Genomic DNA, 17,702 nt, shown 5'->3' on the forward strand with positions numbered 1-17,702 from the left:
AAACCCTCCCTCCTGCACCACCAGTTTAGCCATGTATTTAGCTGCGCTGTCCTCCTATTTCTAGTCTCACTGGCACACGGCACAGTCCTTAGATTACAACCCTAGAGACCCTGCTTTTTAGCCTATTGCTTAACTCTGTTATTTAGAATGTTGGTATGTTAAAATGCTAAAATTATAAATGCCTCAATAAAATGTTTTCTAAAAAAAATGCACTCAGTGATTTGGCCGCCAGTCTTCTATGGCAAATAGTTCCACAGATGCACCACCGTCGGGCTGAAGAAATTCCTCCTCATCTCTGTTTTAGTCTGAGATTGAGTCCTCTTGTTCTAGTTTATCCTACAAGTGGAAACATCCTCTCCACATCCACTCTATCCGAGCCTCGCAGTATTCTGCAAGTTTCAATAAGATCCTCCATCATCCTCCAAGAGTGCCTCCAACTCCAAGAGTATAAACCCAGAGTCCTCAAACGTTTTCGAAAGAAAAACCATGTTTGCAGGAATAGATAAGGGATGCGGTGTATTTGGATTTTCAGAAGCCTTTTGAGAAGGCCCCAAGGAATAGCTTACTAAGCAAAATTAGAGCACAAAGATTAACCAAAATAGATTGGCAAGGATTGAAGACAGAAAACAGATAAATTAATCATTCTCAGGTTGGCAGGTTGTGATGAGTGGGATATTGGGAGGATCAGTGCTCGTGTCCCAGCTCATCACAACGTATATAAATGTGGGAACCAAAAGTAACATTTCCTAGTTTTTGATGACAAGTCCGAGTGGAATACGAGTTGTGAGGAAGATGCAAAAAGGCATTTGAGGAGATTAAGACAGACTAAGTGAGGGCAAGAACATGGCAGATGTAATATAATGTGGAAAAGTGAAGTTATCCACTTTGGTAAGAAAAACAGAAATGCGGAGTATATTGAAAACGGAGAGATTGGAAAATGTTGATGTCCAAAGAGAACTGGGTGTTCTTATTCACAAGCCACTGAAAGCTCACATGCAGGTGCAACAAGCACTTAGGAATGCAATGCAAATTTTATATTAGACTTTATCACAGGGGGCTTTGAGTACAGGAGTAAGGAATGTCTTCATGCAGTTGTATAGAGCCTTGTTCAGACCACACCTGGTGTACCTTTGCCTAAGCAAGGATATACTGGTGAGAGAGGGAATGCAAGGAAGGTTCACCATAAGATGGCAGGATATCCTATTAATAAAGATTTAGGTGACTGGGCCTGTATTCTCTAGAGTTACTTAGAAAATAGGAGGAGGCCATTCGGCCCTTCAAGCCTGCTCTGCCATTCATTATCATGGCTGATCATCAAGTTCAATTCCCTGATCCCGTCTTCCCCTCATATCCCTTGATCCTTTTAGCCCTTAGTGCAATATCTAAATCGTTCTTGAAATTACTTAACATTTTGGCCTCAACTACTTTCTGTGGTAGCAAATTCCACAGATTCAAAGAACAAATAAAAGTACAGCACAGGAACAGGCCCTTCAGCCTCCAAGCCTGTGATAATCTAAAAAAAAAAAAACATCTGCCCATACTCGGTCCATATCCCTCGATTTCCTCCCTATTCAGGTGTCCATTCAGATGCCTCTTAAATGTTGCTAATGTGCCTGCTTCCACCACATCCTCTGGCATGCGTTCCAGGCACCCACCACTCTCTGCGTGAAAATTTTACCTCGAACATCGCCCTTAAACGTTCCCTCTCTCACCTTGAACCTGTGTCCCCTTGCAATTGACACTTCTACCTTTGGAAAAAGTCTCTGACTATCCACCCTGTCTATGCCTCGCTATTTTGTAGACCTCTATCAGATCTCTCCTCAGGTGGCCAAGTTGATTAACTGTCTTTCCTGTGAAAACAATCCCAGTTTATTGAACCTCTCCTCATAGTCAACACCCTTGAGACCAGGCAGACAGGTCTGTGGGGGACTGAATCGCTCCGTTATGAACAGGGGAACCAATTTGTAGAAAGAAGGGGGCAAGTGCAGCAGAGTCACCTGGAATGCCAGGGGACTTAACCCCCCAGTGGAAAGATCCAGAGTTTTACCCAATGACCGACTGTGGGTACAAAAGGAATACGTGGGACAGACATACCACTCATGTTACAGGACTAGAGCTGGTGGTAGCTGACTGATAAGTAAGAGGATGATATTTACTGCGCTGAAGACGGTTACGGACCGTCAGTTTCCTAGATGGGACACCGGTAGTCCTTGTCAACATGTGTGCTCCTAACTAGGACGACATGGAGTTTGTACAGAAGACCATGGCGGAAATCCCCAACATAGATACGCACCAACTGATCATGGGATTATTTTTGGGGGGGGGGGGGTGTAAACTGTGTACAGGACCCACTGATGAACAGGTGAAACCCCAGCGCGGGGAAGGTGGCAGACATGGCCAAAGAACTGGGAACATTTATGTGGGCAATGGACTCATGGCGGTTCATGCACCCAGGTGAGAAGGAATTTCGTTTTTCCGCAAGGACACAAGGTCTATAATACCCGTATCGATTTCTTTGTAGTTTGGAAAATCGGTGCTTCCAGAGATAGAAAAGGTGGAATATTCAGCGATGTAATCTCCGACCACACTCCACATTACATGGATGAAGTTGGAGACAAGCCGTGCCCGATGACCCTCATGGAGGTTGGAAACGACCCTCTTGGCCAACAAGATCTTCTGCCAGAAAACATCATGATGGCATGGTTGCACAGTGGTTAGCACTGCTGCCTCAACTTCAGGGACCCGGGTTCAATTCCGGTCTCGAGTGACTGTGTGGATTTTGCACTTCCTCCGTATGTCTGCGTGGGTTTCCTCCGGGTGCTCCGGTTTCCTCCCACAGTCCAAAGATGTGCAAGTTAGGTGATCAGCCATGCTAAATTACCCCTTAGTGTCCAAAAGGTTAGGTGGGGTTATTGGGTTACAGGGCTTGAGTAGAGGCATGGGCTTAGGTAGGGGGCTCGTTCCAATTGCTGGTGCAGACTCGATGGGTAAAATGGCCTTCCTTTGGACTGCAAATTCTAAGACTTACTATCACAGGCTACAGATGAGTACATTACTAACAACCGGAAATAGGAGGTCTCACCCATCACGTTCTGGGAGGCACGAAAGGCTGTGATTGGAGGAGAAATTATCGCCTATAAGGCACACAGAGGCAAGGAAGAGAGGGTGGCTTGGCAGCAACTGACGGACTCCATTCTGGAGGTCAACCGAAGATACTCCGAGGCCCCGACCATAGAACCTCTAGCGGAAGAAAAAGCTACAAATGAACTTGACCAGGAAGGCAGCGTACCAACTCCGCCAGATGCAAGGGAACTTCTATGAATACGGTGTCAAGGCTAGCCACTTGTTGGCTCACCAGCTAAGAAAGCAGGCAGCCACGAGAGAAATAGCACAGACGAAGGATAGCAGAGGCGGACTGGTAGCGAAACCAAAAAAGGTCAACAAAGCGTTCGAAGCTTTCTACCTGGGACTGTACACCTCAAGAGTGCCATGACAGGGACTCGGAGATGAAACTGTTCCTCGGTGGACAGGGCATGCCAGTCGGTGGGAACGATAGGTGAAGGGAGCTGGAGGCCCCACTAGGATTGCGAGAGATCCTGGAGAGCATCAGCTCGATGCAGGCGGAGAAGGCACCGGTACTTCTACAAAAAAATTTGCAACGGCACTTGTCCCGCTCCTGTACAATGACTCACTATTGAGGGGGACCAGGCTTCGACATCACTGACCCCCCAAAAAGGATAAAGACCCAACTAAGTTTGGGTCAGACAGACCCATCTCACTCCTAAACACTGATGCCAAAGTACTGGCGAGGCAACTGGAGAGCTGCGTACCAGAGGCAGTCACAGAGGACCAGGCGGACTTTGTCAAAGGCAGACAGCTAAAAGTGAACATCAGGCACCCGCTGAATGTGATCATGACCCCACCTGGATCCCCATCCCTAGATGCAGAGAACCTCTTAGACAGTGTCAAATTGAGGTACCTCAGAGGTACTGGTTTGATTTTGGGCCAGGGTTCATCTCGTGGGTGAAACAACTGCACAGTGCGCCGATGGCGAGCGCACGGGCAAACAGCTCCAGCTCTGGATGCTTCCGACTGCACAGAGGCACAAGGCGTGGATGCCCACTGTCCCCGCTGCTATTTGTGCTGGCAATTGCTCTTAGATCAACCAAGGAGAGGCATGCAAAGGGGAGAAAAAGAGCAGAGAGTCTCACTCTACGCGGATAACCTCCTCTTCTCTGCCCCGAAGGAATAATGGAACTCCTAAAGGGAGACCAGAACTGGGGATGTTTCCGTTCAAACTGGCCCGACCAAATTCCAATACCTGGGGATCCCAATAGACCCCGAGTGGACAGGGGTTCATAAATGGAACCTAACTGGACACGGATTCATTAATGGAACCTAACGAGTGTGGTGGAGGAGGTAAAAAGGGACCTACAGACCGTGGAATTCGCTCCCGCTCCCCCTGGCGATCAAGATGAACGTGCTTCCCAGGTTTCTTTTCAGAGGCTTGCCAGTCTTCACCCCCAACCCTATTTATCAATTACCAACAGATACAATACTCTATAGGTAACCCTTAATAACTTTCCTAACATCCTCTTAACACCCTTAGTGTTGGGTGGGGTTACTGGGTTATGGGGATAGGGTGGAGGTGTTTACCTTGGTAGGGTGCTCTTTCCAAGAGCCGGTGCAGACTCGATGGGCCGAATGGCCTCCTTCTGCACTGTAAATTCTATGAAACTATGAAATCCATAAATCAAAAGACCCTTTTTCACAAAGACAGTAGGTTTGAAATCACTACAGAAAGTAGGCATCACTTCTAAATTATCAAGTGATCTGAACACCTTTTTTTAACATCCTTGTAGTCTGAATAGTTTGTCTCAAAGTTTCATTTTCAGTAAAAAGCTCCTTTCTAGCTCTCCTCAGTCCATTTTTGAGTTCCTTTCTGGCTACCTTGTAACCCTCTAGAGCCTAGTCAGATCCTTCCTTCCTCCTCTTGACTAGAAGTGCCACTTCTCTTGTCATCCAAGGCTCCTTCACCTTACCATTCCTTCCTCGTCTCAGTGAGACAAAATAATTCAGCACTCGCAGCAAGTGCTCCTTAAACAATCCCCACATTATTGTTGTGCATTTCCCCAAGAACAATTGTTCCCACTCCTCGGCTCCTGTCTAATAGCAGTATAATTTCCCCTCTCCCAATTAAATACCTTCCCATACTGTGTGTTTCTATCCCTCTCCATGACTACGGTAAAGATCAAGGAGTTGTGGTCACGGTCACCGAAATGCTCTCCCACAGAGATATCTGACACCTGGCCTGGTTCGTTGCCGAGCACCAAGTCCAATATGGCCTCCCCCTAGTCGGCCTATCTACATATTGAGTCAGGAATCCTTCCTGTACACACCTGACAAAATCTGCTCCATCCAAACCATTTGCACTAAGGAGGTTCCAGTCAATATTAGGGAAGTTGAAGTCACCCATGACAACAACTCTGTTACTTCTGCACTTTTCCAAGATCTGCCGCCCAATCTGTTCCTCTTTCTTTCTGCTGCTATTTGGGGTGTCTTATCGAAAAATCCTAATAAAATGACTGCTCCTTTCTTGTTTCTGACTTCCACCCAGACTGACTCAGTAGACAAACCCCCCATAACTACCTCCTTTTCTGCAGCTGTGGTGCACTCCCTAATTAACAGTGCCACTCCTTCTCCTCTTTTACCTCCCTCCCTATTCTTCTGAAAACATCGAAACCCCGGAACATCTAATAACCATTCCTGCCCCAGTGAAATCCTTGTCTCCGCAATGGCCACAACATCGCAGTTCCAAGTACTGATCCATGCTCTAAATCCATCTCCTTTATTCCTGACACTTCTTGCATTGAAACAGACACACTTTAACCCATTCCACTGAGTGCAACTTTAACGATCAATTGTCTATCCTTCCTCACAGGCTTGCTGCATACTATTTCTGCCTGTTCAACAGCTATCCTATCCTCTGATCCATAGCTCTGGTTCCCACCCCCCTGCCAAACTGGTTTAAACCCTCCCGAAGAGCTCTAGCAAACCTCCCACCCAGGATATTGGTGCCCCTCCAGTTTAGGTGCAATCCGTCCTTCATCTACAGGTCCCACCTTCCCCAGAAGATATTGCAGGTCCCACCTTCCCCAGAAGATATCCCAATGATCCACATATCTGAAGCCTTCCCTCCAGCACCAGCCCTGTAGCCACGTGTTAAGCTGCACTCGCTCTCTGTTCCTTTCCTCACTTGCACGTGGCACCGGTAGCAATCCTGAGATCACTACTCTGCTTGTCCTGCTCTTTAGCTTCAAACCTAACTCCCTAAAATCACTTTTTAGATCCTCATCCCTTTTCTTAGCTATGTCATTGGTGCCTATGTGCACCACGACTTCTGGTTGCTCCCCCTCCCCCTTAAGAATCCTGTCGACTCGATCAGACTCGGCCCTGGCACCCGGGAGGCAACATACCTTCTGGGAGTCTCGCTCGCGACCATAGAATCTCCTATCTATTCCCCTAACCATTGAGTCTCCTATCACTAATGCTTCTCTATTCTGCCCCCTTCCCTTCTGAGCCACAGAGCCAGACTCAGTGCCAGAGACCTGGCCGCGAGGGCCTTCCCCCGATAGGTCATTCCCCCCCCCCCCAACAGCATCCAAAATGGTGTACTTGTTTTGAAGGGGAACGGCCACGAGGGATCTCTGCACTGTCTGCCCGTTCGTTTTCTTTCCCCTGACTGTAACCCAGCTACTCTTGTCCTGTACCTTGGGTGTGGCTACCTCGCTGTAACTCTATTATCCCCTCTGCCTCCCGGATGATCCGAAGTTCATCCAGCTCCAGCTCCCTAACACGGTCTCTGGGGAGCTGGAGTTGGGTGCACTTCCCGCAGGTATAGACAGCGGGGACACCGCTGGTATCCCTCACCACCCACATCCTATAGGAGGAGCATGCAACTGCCCCAGCCTCCATCTCCTATTACCTTACAGAATATAGCTGCTCTGTGGACCAACTGGAACTCCGCCATCCGACTCTTCTCTCAGTCAGCTGCACTCTCTGTAAACTCCCGGCTCCCTTCACGCTCTTTGAGGAAATGTAGGAAATGAAATGAAAGGAGCACCTTCCTCCCTCCTCACCGAACTCCCTTGGTCACCAAACTCTCACTATAGCACTCAAATGCACCTAAATTCAGCATTCAGTGCAAACAAAGTCTGCACTATAGCTGGCTCGTCTTTATACTGTGACTCTAGCCTCTGAAAACTGGCCCAATCCAATTAACTAATTAGAACATAGAACGATACAGCGCAGTACTGGCCCTTCGGCCCACGATGTTGCACCGAAACAAAAGCCATCTAACCTACACGATGCCATTATCATCCATATGCTTATCCAATAAACTTTTAAATGCCCTCAATGTTGGCGAGTTCACTACTGTTGTAGGTAGGACATTCCACGGCCTCACCACTCTTTGCGTAAAGAACCTACCTCTGACCTCTGTCCTATATCTATTACCCCTCAGTTTAAAGTTATGTCCCCTCGTGCCAGCCATTTCCATCCGCGGGAGAAGGCTCTCACTGTCCACCCTATCTAACCCCCTGATCATTTTGTATGCCTCTATTAAGTCTCCTCTTAACCTTCTTCTCTCCAACGAAAACAACCTCAAGTCCATCAGCCTTTCCTCATAGGATTTTCCCTCCATACCAGGCAACATCCTGGTAAATCTCCTCTGCACCCGCTGCAAAGCCTCCACGTCCTTCCTATAATGCGGTGACCAGAACTGTACGCAATACTCCAAATGCGGCCGTACCAGAGTTCTGTACAGCTGCAACATGACCTCCTGACTCCGGAACTCAATCCCTCTACCAATAAAGGCCAACACTCCATAGGCCTTCGTCACAACCCTATCAACCTGGGTGGCAACTTTCAGGGATCTATGTACATGGACACCTAGATCCCTCTGCTCATCCACACTTCCAAGAACTTTACCATTAGCCAAATATTCCGCATTCCTGTTATTCCTTCCAAAGTGAATCACCTCACACTTCTCTACATTAAACTCCATTTGCCACCTCTCAGCCCAGCTCTGCAGCTTATCTATGTCCCTCTGTAACCTGCAACATCCTTCCGCACTGTCGACAACACCACCGACTTTAGTATCGTCTGCAAATTTACTCACCCACCCTTCTGCGCCTTCCTCTAGGTCATTGATAAAAATGACAAACAGCAACGGCCCCAGAACAGATCCTTGTCGTACGCCACTTGTAACTGAACTCCATTCTGAACATTTCCCATCAACCACCACCCTCTGTTTTCTTTCAGCTAGCCAATTTCTGATCCACATCTCTAAATCACCCTCAATCCCCAGCCTCCGTATTTTCTGCAATAGCCTACCGTGGGGAACCTTATCAAACGCTTTACTGAAATCCAGATGACATAAAAATCAATGCCAAAGGTCCAGCAATCTCTTCCCTGGCCTCCCAGAGAATCCTAGGATAAATCCCATCAGGCCCCGGGGACTTATCTATTTTCAGCCTGTCCAGAATTGCCAACACCTCTTCCCTACGTACCTCAATGCCATCTATTCTAATAGCCTAATTAACAAGCTCCAGCTGCAAATAGCTACAAGTAGAACCTTTGTGTACAGCTGATTGAAAATTCACCTTCTTCTAAACAAACAACTTGGAAGGTGAATGCTCCACAGTCACCTGCCCTACATTCTGTCCTCCCAGCCCTGTGTCTGTGGTGGGAGTGGGACTACCTGACGCCTGGTGCTGTAGGGCCCCTCCTGGGGTGAAGGCCCTGCTGCCTGCCTTCTGTCCTCCCACCCCTCTGCCTGAGGTGAAAGTGGGACCACCCGAGACCGTTTGCTGCAAGCCCCCTCCTGGGGTGAAGGCCCTGCTGCCTGCCTTCTGTCCTCCCATCCCTCTGCCTGAGGTGGGAGTGGGAACATCCAGGGGGCCTTTTGCTGCAGGCCCCCTCCCGCGGTGAAGGCCCTGCTGCCTGCCTCTGTCCTGCCACCCCTCTGGCTGAGTTGGGAGTGGGACCATCCAGGGCTGCAGGCCCAGCCTTCTGTCCTCCCACCCCTCTGCCTGAGGCTGCGGCAAAATACTTTGTTTCGGGCTGCTGCAGGGCTGAAGAGCGTCGTCCGCCCGCCTTTTCTACCACCTGTGGCGGGAGTGGGGCAGCTTTGGACATTACCTTGGACCCCTCCAGGGCTGAGGAACGCTGCCCCACTGTTCTGCAGCGCCTTCCCTTGTAGCACCGGTGCTTAAGGTGTCACGTCCCTACCTCCTTTCCCCTTTCACTGTTTTACGCACGGCCAGGTTGTACCAGGGGTGGGCATGGCCAGCACCTCTGGGGCATCCTCCACTCTGCCAGGGGCAGGGCGGCCAAGCACTTGTGGGGGGGGGCAGCCTCTCGACTTTCCGCTGCCTCCATGGCCCCCACGTCCTTCCGCCTACTAACGCGGCAACTGGGGGTGAAGTGCGATGCCCACCTCACCATGACCATTGAGGCGTGCACCCATGCGATGACCGGGGTTGTCGGCCCCTCGGCCATCGTAGCCGCCTCCCGGATGTACAGCAAGGCCGTGATTTTCCTGCGGGCCGAGCAGGCGGTCCACCGTGCCCTGGAAAGGGGGCTCACGGTGGGCGGGACACACGTGACGGTGGACCCGCTGGAGTCCACTGCTGAGCATGTCGTCCTTTCTAATTCCCTGCCCTACCTCCCCACCGAGCTCCTCCTCCCCCATCTCAACCTATTGGGGGAGATCAGGTCAGGGGTGGCGCCGCTGACGCTCGGCCATTGGGACCCCTCCCTCCACCATGTATACTGCTTCCGGCGTCGGGTTTTCATCCGCCTGACCCGGGAGGGGGTCACGGAGGGGGGTTTTGTGGTCTCCCACCAAGGGGAGGACCACAAAGTGTTCTGGTCAGCGGATGGCATGCGGTGCCATGCCTGCAGAGGGCTGGGGCATCTCCGCCGCAACTGCCCCACCCTGACGGCCGCCAATACCACCTCCACGGCGTCCGTGGCTGGCATTCCCCCCTCTTCTCCTTCTCGTCTACCCAGCAGCAGGCCCCCGATAACACCACGGCTGCTGGCGGGGGGAAGAGGGGGCCTCCGCTGGAACAGCGGAAACCAAAAAGGAAGGCAAGGCATGCGGCGGCACGGCGGTTAGACCAGGGCATCCAAGACCTAGGCCCAGTCCCGGTAGCTGTCCCCGCGCCTGACCAGACCAGCTCAGCGGCCGCAGACTCATCTCGGGACGCCGCCTCCCTGGAACAACCTGACGGGCCCGGGGAGACCACCAACCGGGCTCCAGGGGGAAGTGGGGATCCTGCGCTCAATCCAGAGCTGGTCACCGTTTTATTGTCACCTCTAGTCTCCGCTGCCCCGCAACAACCTGAGGGGCCCGGAGAGACCACCGACCAGGCTCCATGGAACGGCGGTGACATTGCGTATGGTCCTGAGGTGGAGGAGGATCCGACCTCCTCGCAATTCCAGGGGCCGGGCGATATGGGTGAGGGAGATGCTGCCGAGGGCTCTCCAGAAATGGAGGCCGTGCAGCAGGGCGATCCCGAGCCACCCACTCCCCTCAAGCGCCGTCTGTCCGGGCAGGAGAGGAGGGGGGGGGGGCGGATCTTGCTGCCCCCTCCCCCGGGTGAGGGGGGGTGGGTGTCTCCAGTGTTCTTCCCCATCCCCCCCCCCCCCCCCAACACTCGGTCCCATGCAGAGATCTAAGAGAAGCAAGGCCAGGGAGGCCTTTGAGGCCCCCGAACCATTTGAGCTGCTGTCGTCCCCTGAGCAGAGGGACCTGGGGTCGGGCGGAGACGAGACCCCCCCCCCCCCCCCCCCCCCCCCCCGAGGGCTCATTCCGCCCGGTGGAGTTTTACTCCCCGGTTGCCTCCTTTTGTTCGTCGCCGGGGGCCGGCGGCAGCCACCACAACCCATATATGTTCGGGTCGTGGGACGGCGATGGCGAGGAAGGCTCCCCGCTCACCACAACAGTGCAGACGATGCCAGGGAGCTCAGGTTCCATCCCGGAGGTTTCCCCGGGGCTCTCCGAGGGCCCAGCATCGACGGTGGTGGCGGCTTCGGAGCCGCTGCCGCCCACGGATCCTGAACGGGGGAGCTTGCGAGGAACCCACCCGAGGACGATCCTGGGGGTGGGATCTACTCGGGCCTGGGGCTAGCCGGTGGGCCCGTGTTGCCCGCCACACTCCATGAGGCGGGGGACTCGGGCTCAGGTGGTGACTGTTCGGAGGAGGAAGGCTGCTCGGTGACGGGTGAGGAGGATTTAGACGCTCTCTGAGGCGAGGCAGAGGGTGCCCTCACATCCGGCACCGGGTCTCCCCTTATTCCCTCAGGGGAACTCTGGACATTTTTGAGAAAACATCGTGGTCACCAGGACTGTGTGCGGCTGGCCCTGGATAGCTGGGGAAATCTGGGGCTGCTCCTCGAGTCCGCCCGCGTCTATGCCAGAGGCGCACGAGATTTTGATCAGGGCCAGGGGGAGCAGCGCCGAGCTGTTCTGTTCCTTGCACGACTCCTGAAGGAGTTGAACCTCCACTCCCTCTGTGCACGGAGGTGATTGGTGACGGATAAACACTACTACTGACATGGAGGTAACCATAGCCAGCCCCAACATCAACGGCAGCAAGGACGCACATCGTCGCTTCCAGTTCTTCTCTATCCTTCGGGACGGTAAGTACGGGGTGTGCTTCCTGCAGGAAACCCACGCCATTCCGGGTGACGAAGTTCAGTGGACCCTGGAGTGGCAAGGAGGAATCTTCATGAGTTACTTAGCCACCCCGCCCGAACGTGGGGCCATCTTGTTGGCTCCACATTTTCAGCCGGAGATCTTGGGGGTCAAGTGGCCAGTGCCCGGCTGTCTGTTGCACTTAACAGTCCGCGATGGGGATGTGGTGCTTCACTTTGTGAATGTCTACGCTCCCCTGGTCGGGCCGTAGCAGGCAACTTTCTACGAAAAAGTGTCCACTCTTCTAGGCACTATCCCGGTGGGCGAGTGCATCGTCCTGGGAGGGGATTTTAATTGCACCCTCCAGGACAAGGAACCTTCGTGGAGTCCAGCGCAGCTCGCCGGCGGTGGTGAAGTTGAAGGACCTGGTTAGGTCCTTCGACTTGGTGGACGTCTGGCGGACTCTCCATCCTGAATTGCGGGTGTACACCTTTGTGCGCCCTCCGTTCAGAGCGTCCAGAATCGACCGTCTTTATATTTCCAAGACGTACTTGCCCAGTGTTCCGACGACCTCTGTGGAGCAGGTGCCATACTCGAATCACCACTTGGTGTGGGCAGGGCTCGCCCCGTCCCCGTGCTCAGACACGGTCCGCGTACTGACACTTTAACAACCTGCTGCTGGAGGACGAGCGGTTCCTGGACTCGTTTCCCCGTTTCTGGGCCAGCTGGAGAAGGAAACGGGGTGGCTGCCTCTCCTTGAGTCTATGGTGGGACGTGGGCAAGACTAACATCCGGCCCTTCTGTCAGGGGTACACAAAGGGGTCTATGGTGGGGCGGAACTCCACGATCGCCAAATTGGCTGAGGAACTCTTCGATCTGGAGTCACGTCTTGCTCAGCCCGATGAGGACCCGGCCCTGGGGCGGGTGTACAGAGAGAAGGGCGCGCTGCGGGATCTGCAACTTGCTGGGTCCCGCGGTGCGTACGTGCGGTCGCGGATCCGTCTCCTGACGGACATGGACCCCTTCTTGGTCCGACTTGCTCCCCCTTCGTCTACTCGCTGGAAAGGGGACGCGGGGTCCGTCGGCAGATTTCTACGCTGCTGGCCAACGACGGGTCCCTCGTCTCGGATCCGGAGGGGGTCAGGACCCTGATTAGGGACTTTTTTTCCGACCTCTTCTCTCCGGATCCGTCCAGCGAGGATGCTTGCAGAGTTCTGTGGGAGGACCTGCCGCAGGTCGGCCTGGAGGGCGCCGGGAGGCTCGATCAAATCATCAACCTCAAATAGCTGACCGGCGCCCTGGACAGCTTGTCACGGGGCAAAACCCCAGGGCTGGACGAGCTGACCGTGGAGTTCTTCAGGGCGAGCTGGGACGTCCTGGGGAGCGACTATGCGGGGGTCCTGGGGGAATGTATTGCGACCGGGGAGATGCCCCTTTCGGGGCGCAGGGCCGTCACTGCCCTGCTGCCCAAGAAAGGGGATCTCCGCCTACTTAAAAACTGGCGACCGGTCTCCCTCCTCAGCACGGACCACAAAATCTTTGCCAAGCCGATGTCTTTACGCCTTGGCCCCATGCTGGACCACATGATTCATCCTGACCAGTCCTACACAGTCCTGGATCGAACCATTTATGATAACATCCATCTGGTCCGGGACATTATTCATTTTACCCAGAAGACTGGTATGTCGAGCGCCTTCCTGTCTCTTGACTCGGGACTCTGCAAGCTTTCGGGTTCGGGACGCACTTCGTCGCCCGGATCTGATTATTGTACGCTGCCTCAGAGTGTCGGATTAAGATTAACGGGTCCCTGACGGCGCCCCTTCGCTTTGGGAGAGGGGTGCATCAGGGCTGCCCCTTGTCCGGCCAACTTTATTCCATGTGTGTGGAGCCTTTCCTGCGCCTCCTGCGGAAGAGGTTGTCGGGGCTAGTTCTGCACGAGCCGGACATGGTGGTGGTCCTCTCAGCTTACGCCGATGACGTGCTCCTCATGTTCACTGACCCAGGTGACCTGCGGAGGTTGCGAGAGTGCCAGGCTGTGTACTCCGCCGCGTCCTCTGCTAGAATCAACTGGGCTAAATGTTCCGGACTCCTGGTCGGTCCGTGGCAGATGGACCCCCTCCCGGAGGAGCTCAGACCCTTTAGCTGGAGTCGGACCAACATCCTCTACTTGGGAGCCCATCTTTGCCCTGCAGAACGAAGCCTGGCCGGCGATCTGGCAGGAGCTGGAGACCAAGGTCACCACTCGCCTGGGACGCTGGACAGGACTGCTCAGAGTGCTGTCCTACAGGGTCGAGTTCTCGTCATAAACCAGCTGATCACCTCTATGCTGTGGTATCGGCTGGTCACTTTCGCCCCTCCCCCTGACTTTGTCACATGCATCCAGAGAACCCTGCTTCGGTTCTTTGGGACAAAGGATTGCACTGGGTCGCTGCGGAGGTCTTGAGTCTCCCGATTGCGGAGGGCGGTTTGGTGGTGTGCCTTCGCACCCAGATTGCGACTTTCCGCCTTCAGACTCTGCAGCGATACCTGTATGTTGAGCCTCCTCCACGATGGTGTGCCCTCGCGATGTATTTCTTCTGGCAGGTGCACGGCCTGAACTATGACGTGCAGCTCCTGTTCGTTGACCGGAATGGTCTTCGGAACGGTTTGTTGGCGCTGCCCGTCTTGTACCAGGACCTTCTCAAAGTCTGGAACACGGTCGCCACGCGCCGCAGCTCTCCCCGGTCAGGAGTAGTGGCTGTCGTAAGGGAGCCGCTGCTCAGGAATCCGCACCTCCACCAATATCCATTCAGGTGGCTGGCGGAGCGGAGGGCTGTGGATGCCAGGGTGACCAGGATCGGGGACGTGCTGGGCGGAGGGGCGGGCTGGATGACACCCTAGGAGCCAGCCAGGCGCGGAGTGGTGTCTGTCCGGTGCGCGGCCAATGCTATCCAAGGCCTCAAAACAGTCGTGCTCGGCCCCGAGGGCACACCTGGACTTGAGACGGCGCGGTTGTGCAGTGGCATCCCGTCTGAGCCGACCCTTGCTTGGACGGAATACCAGATTGGTCCCAAACCCCGGAACCATCCCCGGGTGCTGGTGCCCCACAGCTCCAGCCGCCTCGCAGAAATACCCTTCGTGCCCTTTCGCACTGCACGGAGGGGTTTCCTGTACGGCCTGCTGTTGCACACTTTCCACCTACTTGCCCTCGTCCGCCGCCCGGTCATGCCTTGGCGTGCTCGTTACCATCCGGCAGCGGAGGTCCCCACTGGAGGTCCCTCTACGGAGGTGTCCTCCCCATAAAACCAGGGGACCTGGGGTGGAGGGTGCTGCACATGGCAGTGCCGTGCAACTATCATTTGAATCACTTCACGGCTCTGCCAGAGACCTGCCACTTTTGCGGCCTGGTGGAGACCGTGGAGCATGTTTATGTTGTCTGTCCTCGGCTGCACCCCGTTTGGTTTCTTGACGTTGTTGTTGAGGTTTTCTTTGCACTTCAGCCCCACGCTCCTGATCTACAGACATCCGGTGCGGAGGGGGGCGGGGAAGGCGGAGGACCTCCTCGTGAACCTGCTCCTGGGCCTGGCCAAACTTGCCATTTATAGGTCCAGGCAGCGGGCGACCGAGGGGGCTGTCCAGCTTGACTGTCTGCCCATCTTCCGCGGCCTCGTTCGCGGTCGGGTGTCCCTGGAGAGGGAGCATGGCCTTCTGTGCTCGATGGGCATCGCAGGGGTTGGATTGCCTTATCGCCCCCGATTTTCACACTTTAATTTGACAGGGCGAATTCTACCTTCTCACCTGCAGGGCTGAGCCGTACACAGCTAAAGGTGATGCACAGGACCCAATTAACCAGAAAAAGAATGAGCGGGTTCTTCCCAGAGGTGGAGAACAAATGCGAACGATGCCAGGGAGGACCGGCCAACCACACCCACATGTTCTGGTCTTGACCGAAGCATGTCAGGTACTGGAAAACCTTCTTTGACGCCATGCCCAAAGTTGTGGGGGTGAAGATTGAGCCGTGACCATTAGTTGCGGTCTTCGGAATATCGGAGCAACCAGAGCTCTTTATGGGGAGAGGGGCAGACATCCTAAATTTGTCTTCCTGATCGGCAGCACCAACCAAGGCTGCAGACTGGCTGTCCGACCTAACAGAGTTTCTAAAAGTGGAGAAAATAAAATATGCCATCCAGAAGTCAGAGGAAGACTTCCACAATGATAATAATCTTTATTATTGTCACAGGTATGTTGAAGTTACGAATCGCCACACTCCGGCACCACATGGAGACTTTTTACCAGCCTGTTCCAAGACCTGTTTGTGGCCAGCAACCAATAAGAAAAGGAGAGGGGGATTGAAGAGGAGAACAGAACAGGCAACGGAAGAAAGAGGAAGAGAAGGGGGGGAATGGGTTAGGAAGGTAGGTGGGGAGGGGGGGGCGAACAGAATGCTAAGGGAGAAACACAGGGAAGGGGAACTGGAAGGGACAAAGGGCAATGAGTACAAGCAGAAGCAACCACAACGGCGATACCAAACGGCACCAGGCCAGCATTGAACTAGCCCCCGACTCCCATCTCCCTCTCTGGCACGGTTTGGTGTCGGGGACAACGAGGACAGGGGGGCAAAGCTAGGCAGTGGGGGGACAGCCAGTTACCGGGGGCATGCAAACAGGGACCCCCACACCTGCACACAGGTTCTATCGTTGCACTGTACAAATTTGCTTTAGCTTTCGGTTCATTTTTACCATTTTTGTGTTGTCATTGCACACTCTGTTATCAATGAAATTGTCAAAAAAAAAAAGTTAAATCTCTGGAATCTATTTTTTAAAATCTGATTTTGGTGAAATGTCCTGAATCACATTTGGCAATCTTAACCCAATGTATGCGTTTAGAGTCAGAGGTTTTATAGCATGAAAACAGGCCCTTTGGTCCAACTTGGTCAAGCCAAGCAGTTTAAATGCTTCTTAAAAGACAACATTTTATCCACCTCCACTGCTGCATCTGACAGCTTGTTCGAGACACTCACCACCCTCTGTGTGAAAAAAGTGCCCCTCTGGACCCTTTTGAATCTCTCCCCTCTTAGCTTAAACCTATGCCCTCTAGTTCGAAACTCCCCTACCTTTGGAAAGGATGTTGACTATCTAACTTATCTATGTCCCTCATTATTTTATAGACCTCAAAGATCACCTCTAAGCCTTCTATGCTCCAGGGAAAAAAGTCTTAAGTCTATCCATCCTCTCTTTTTCCAGTTAAATAATAGGGTGACCAGTATTCCAAATGTGATCATACTAATGTCGTTGCGTGTTACGAGTATGTGTGTATGTGAATCCATGCATAAAGATGTGCATGAGGTGAGTGCATGTTTGTTTCATGCATTGTTCTATGTTTTCGCTGCATTTGCTGTATGCAAATTGGCTGCAGCATTTCCAATATTACAAGAGTTACCAAATATCAAAAGTAGTATTTAATTGGTAATAAACAACTTTCAGATGCCTGATGGTTGTGAAAAAAGTTACAAAATGCAAATCTCTTTTTGTTACAAAACTGAGTCCTATCGATACCTCAAGTGGGTGCTCTGTCAGACATGAAATGGCCATTACTGTAGGCAACACAAACAGAAAGCATTGGGCCATATCTTCTGACTAGCTTCGGAAGTCATGGTCCGCAGGAATTAAAATAATTTAACATGTACTTACCTGGTCTTGAAAACTGCTCTGAGATTTCCAAATGCTGGAGCTGCTCAAGGCCTGCATCGAAAGAGATCCCAGGGCAGTTCACCTCTGAAAGATTCACACCCCTTTTATACTGCACTAGCCAATATACTGCCAATTACAGGCCTGGTAAAGTGTCTGGTGAAGGTAAGCGGACAGGATTTGGAGGCGGGAGGGTTGCAGATCCACAAGGGGAGAACAGATCTGCGGATCGGCTGGGGTCGTTTGAGGGTTGGTGTTTGAGTCATGTGGATGTCTGTGGAAGTCCGTTGTTGGGTGGGGGAGGTGCTGTTAATTTTAATGCGAATATATGA

At 52.9% G+C, this 17,702-nt stretch overlaps 1 protein-coding gene across 6 annotated transcripts in view; it reads right to left on the minus strand.

Moving 5' to 3' along the window:
- ccar1 (cell division cycle and apoptosis regulator 1) overlaps positions 1-17,702 on the minus strand; it is a 409,621-nt gene that overhangs the window by 168,767 nt on the left and 223,152 nt on the right. For 4 of the 6 annotated variants that reach the window (XM_072478734.1, XM_072478731.1, XM_072478732.1 and 1 more), the window contains one exon: positions 17,374-17,424. The exons of the other annotated variants lie outside the window; for them this stretch is intronic. In XM_072478734.1, coding sequence (XP_072334835.1) covers positions 17,374-17,424 — 51 coding nt within the window. The remainder of the gene's footprint in view (positions 1-17,373; positions 17,425-17,702) is intronic. 6 annotated transcript variants of the gene reach the window in all.

Source organism: Scyliorhinus torazame, chromosome 16 (genome assembly GCF_047496885.1).
Source record: "Scyliorhinus torazame isolate Kashiwa2021f chromosome 16, sScyTor2.1, whole genome shotgun sequence".
In the NCBI taxonomy this organism is placed as follows: Eukaryota; Metazoa; Chordata; class Chondrichthyes; order Carcharhiniformes; family Scyliorhinidae; genus Scyliorhinus; species Scyliorhinus torazame.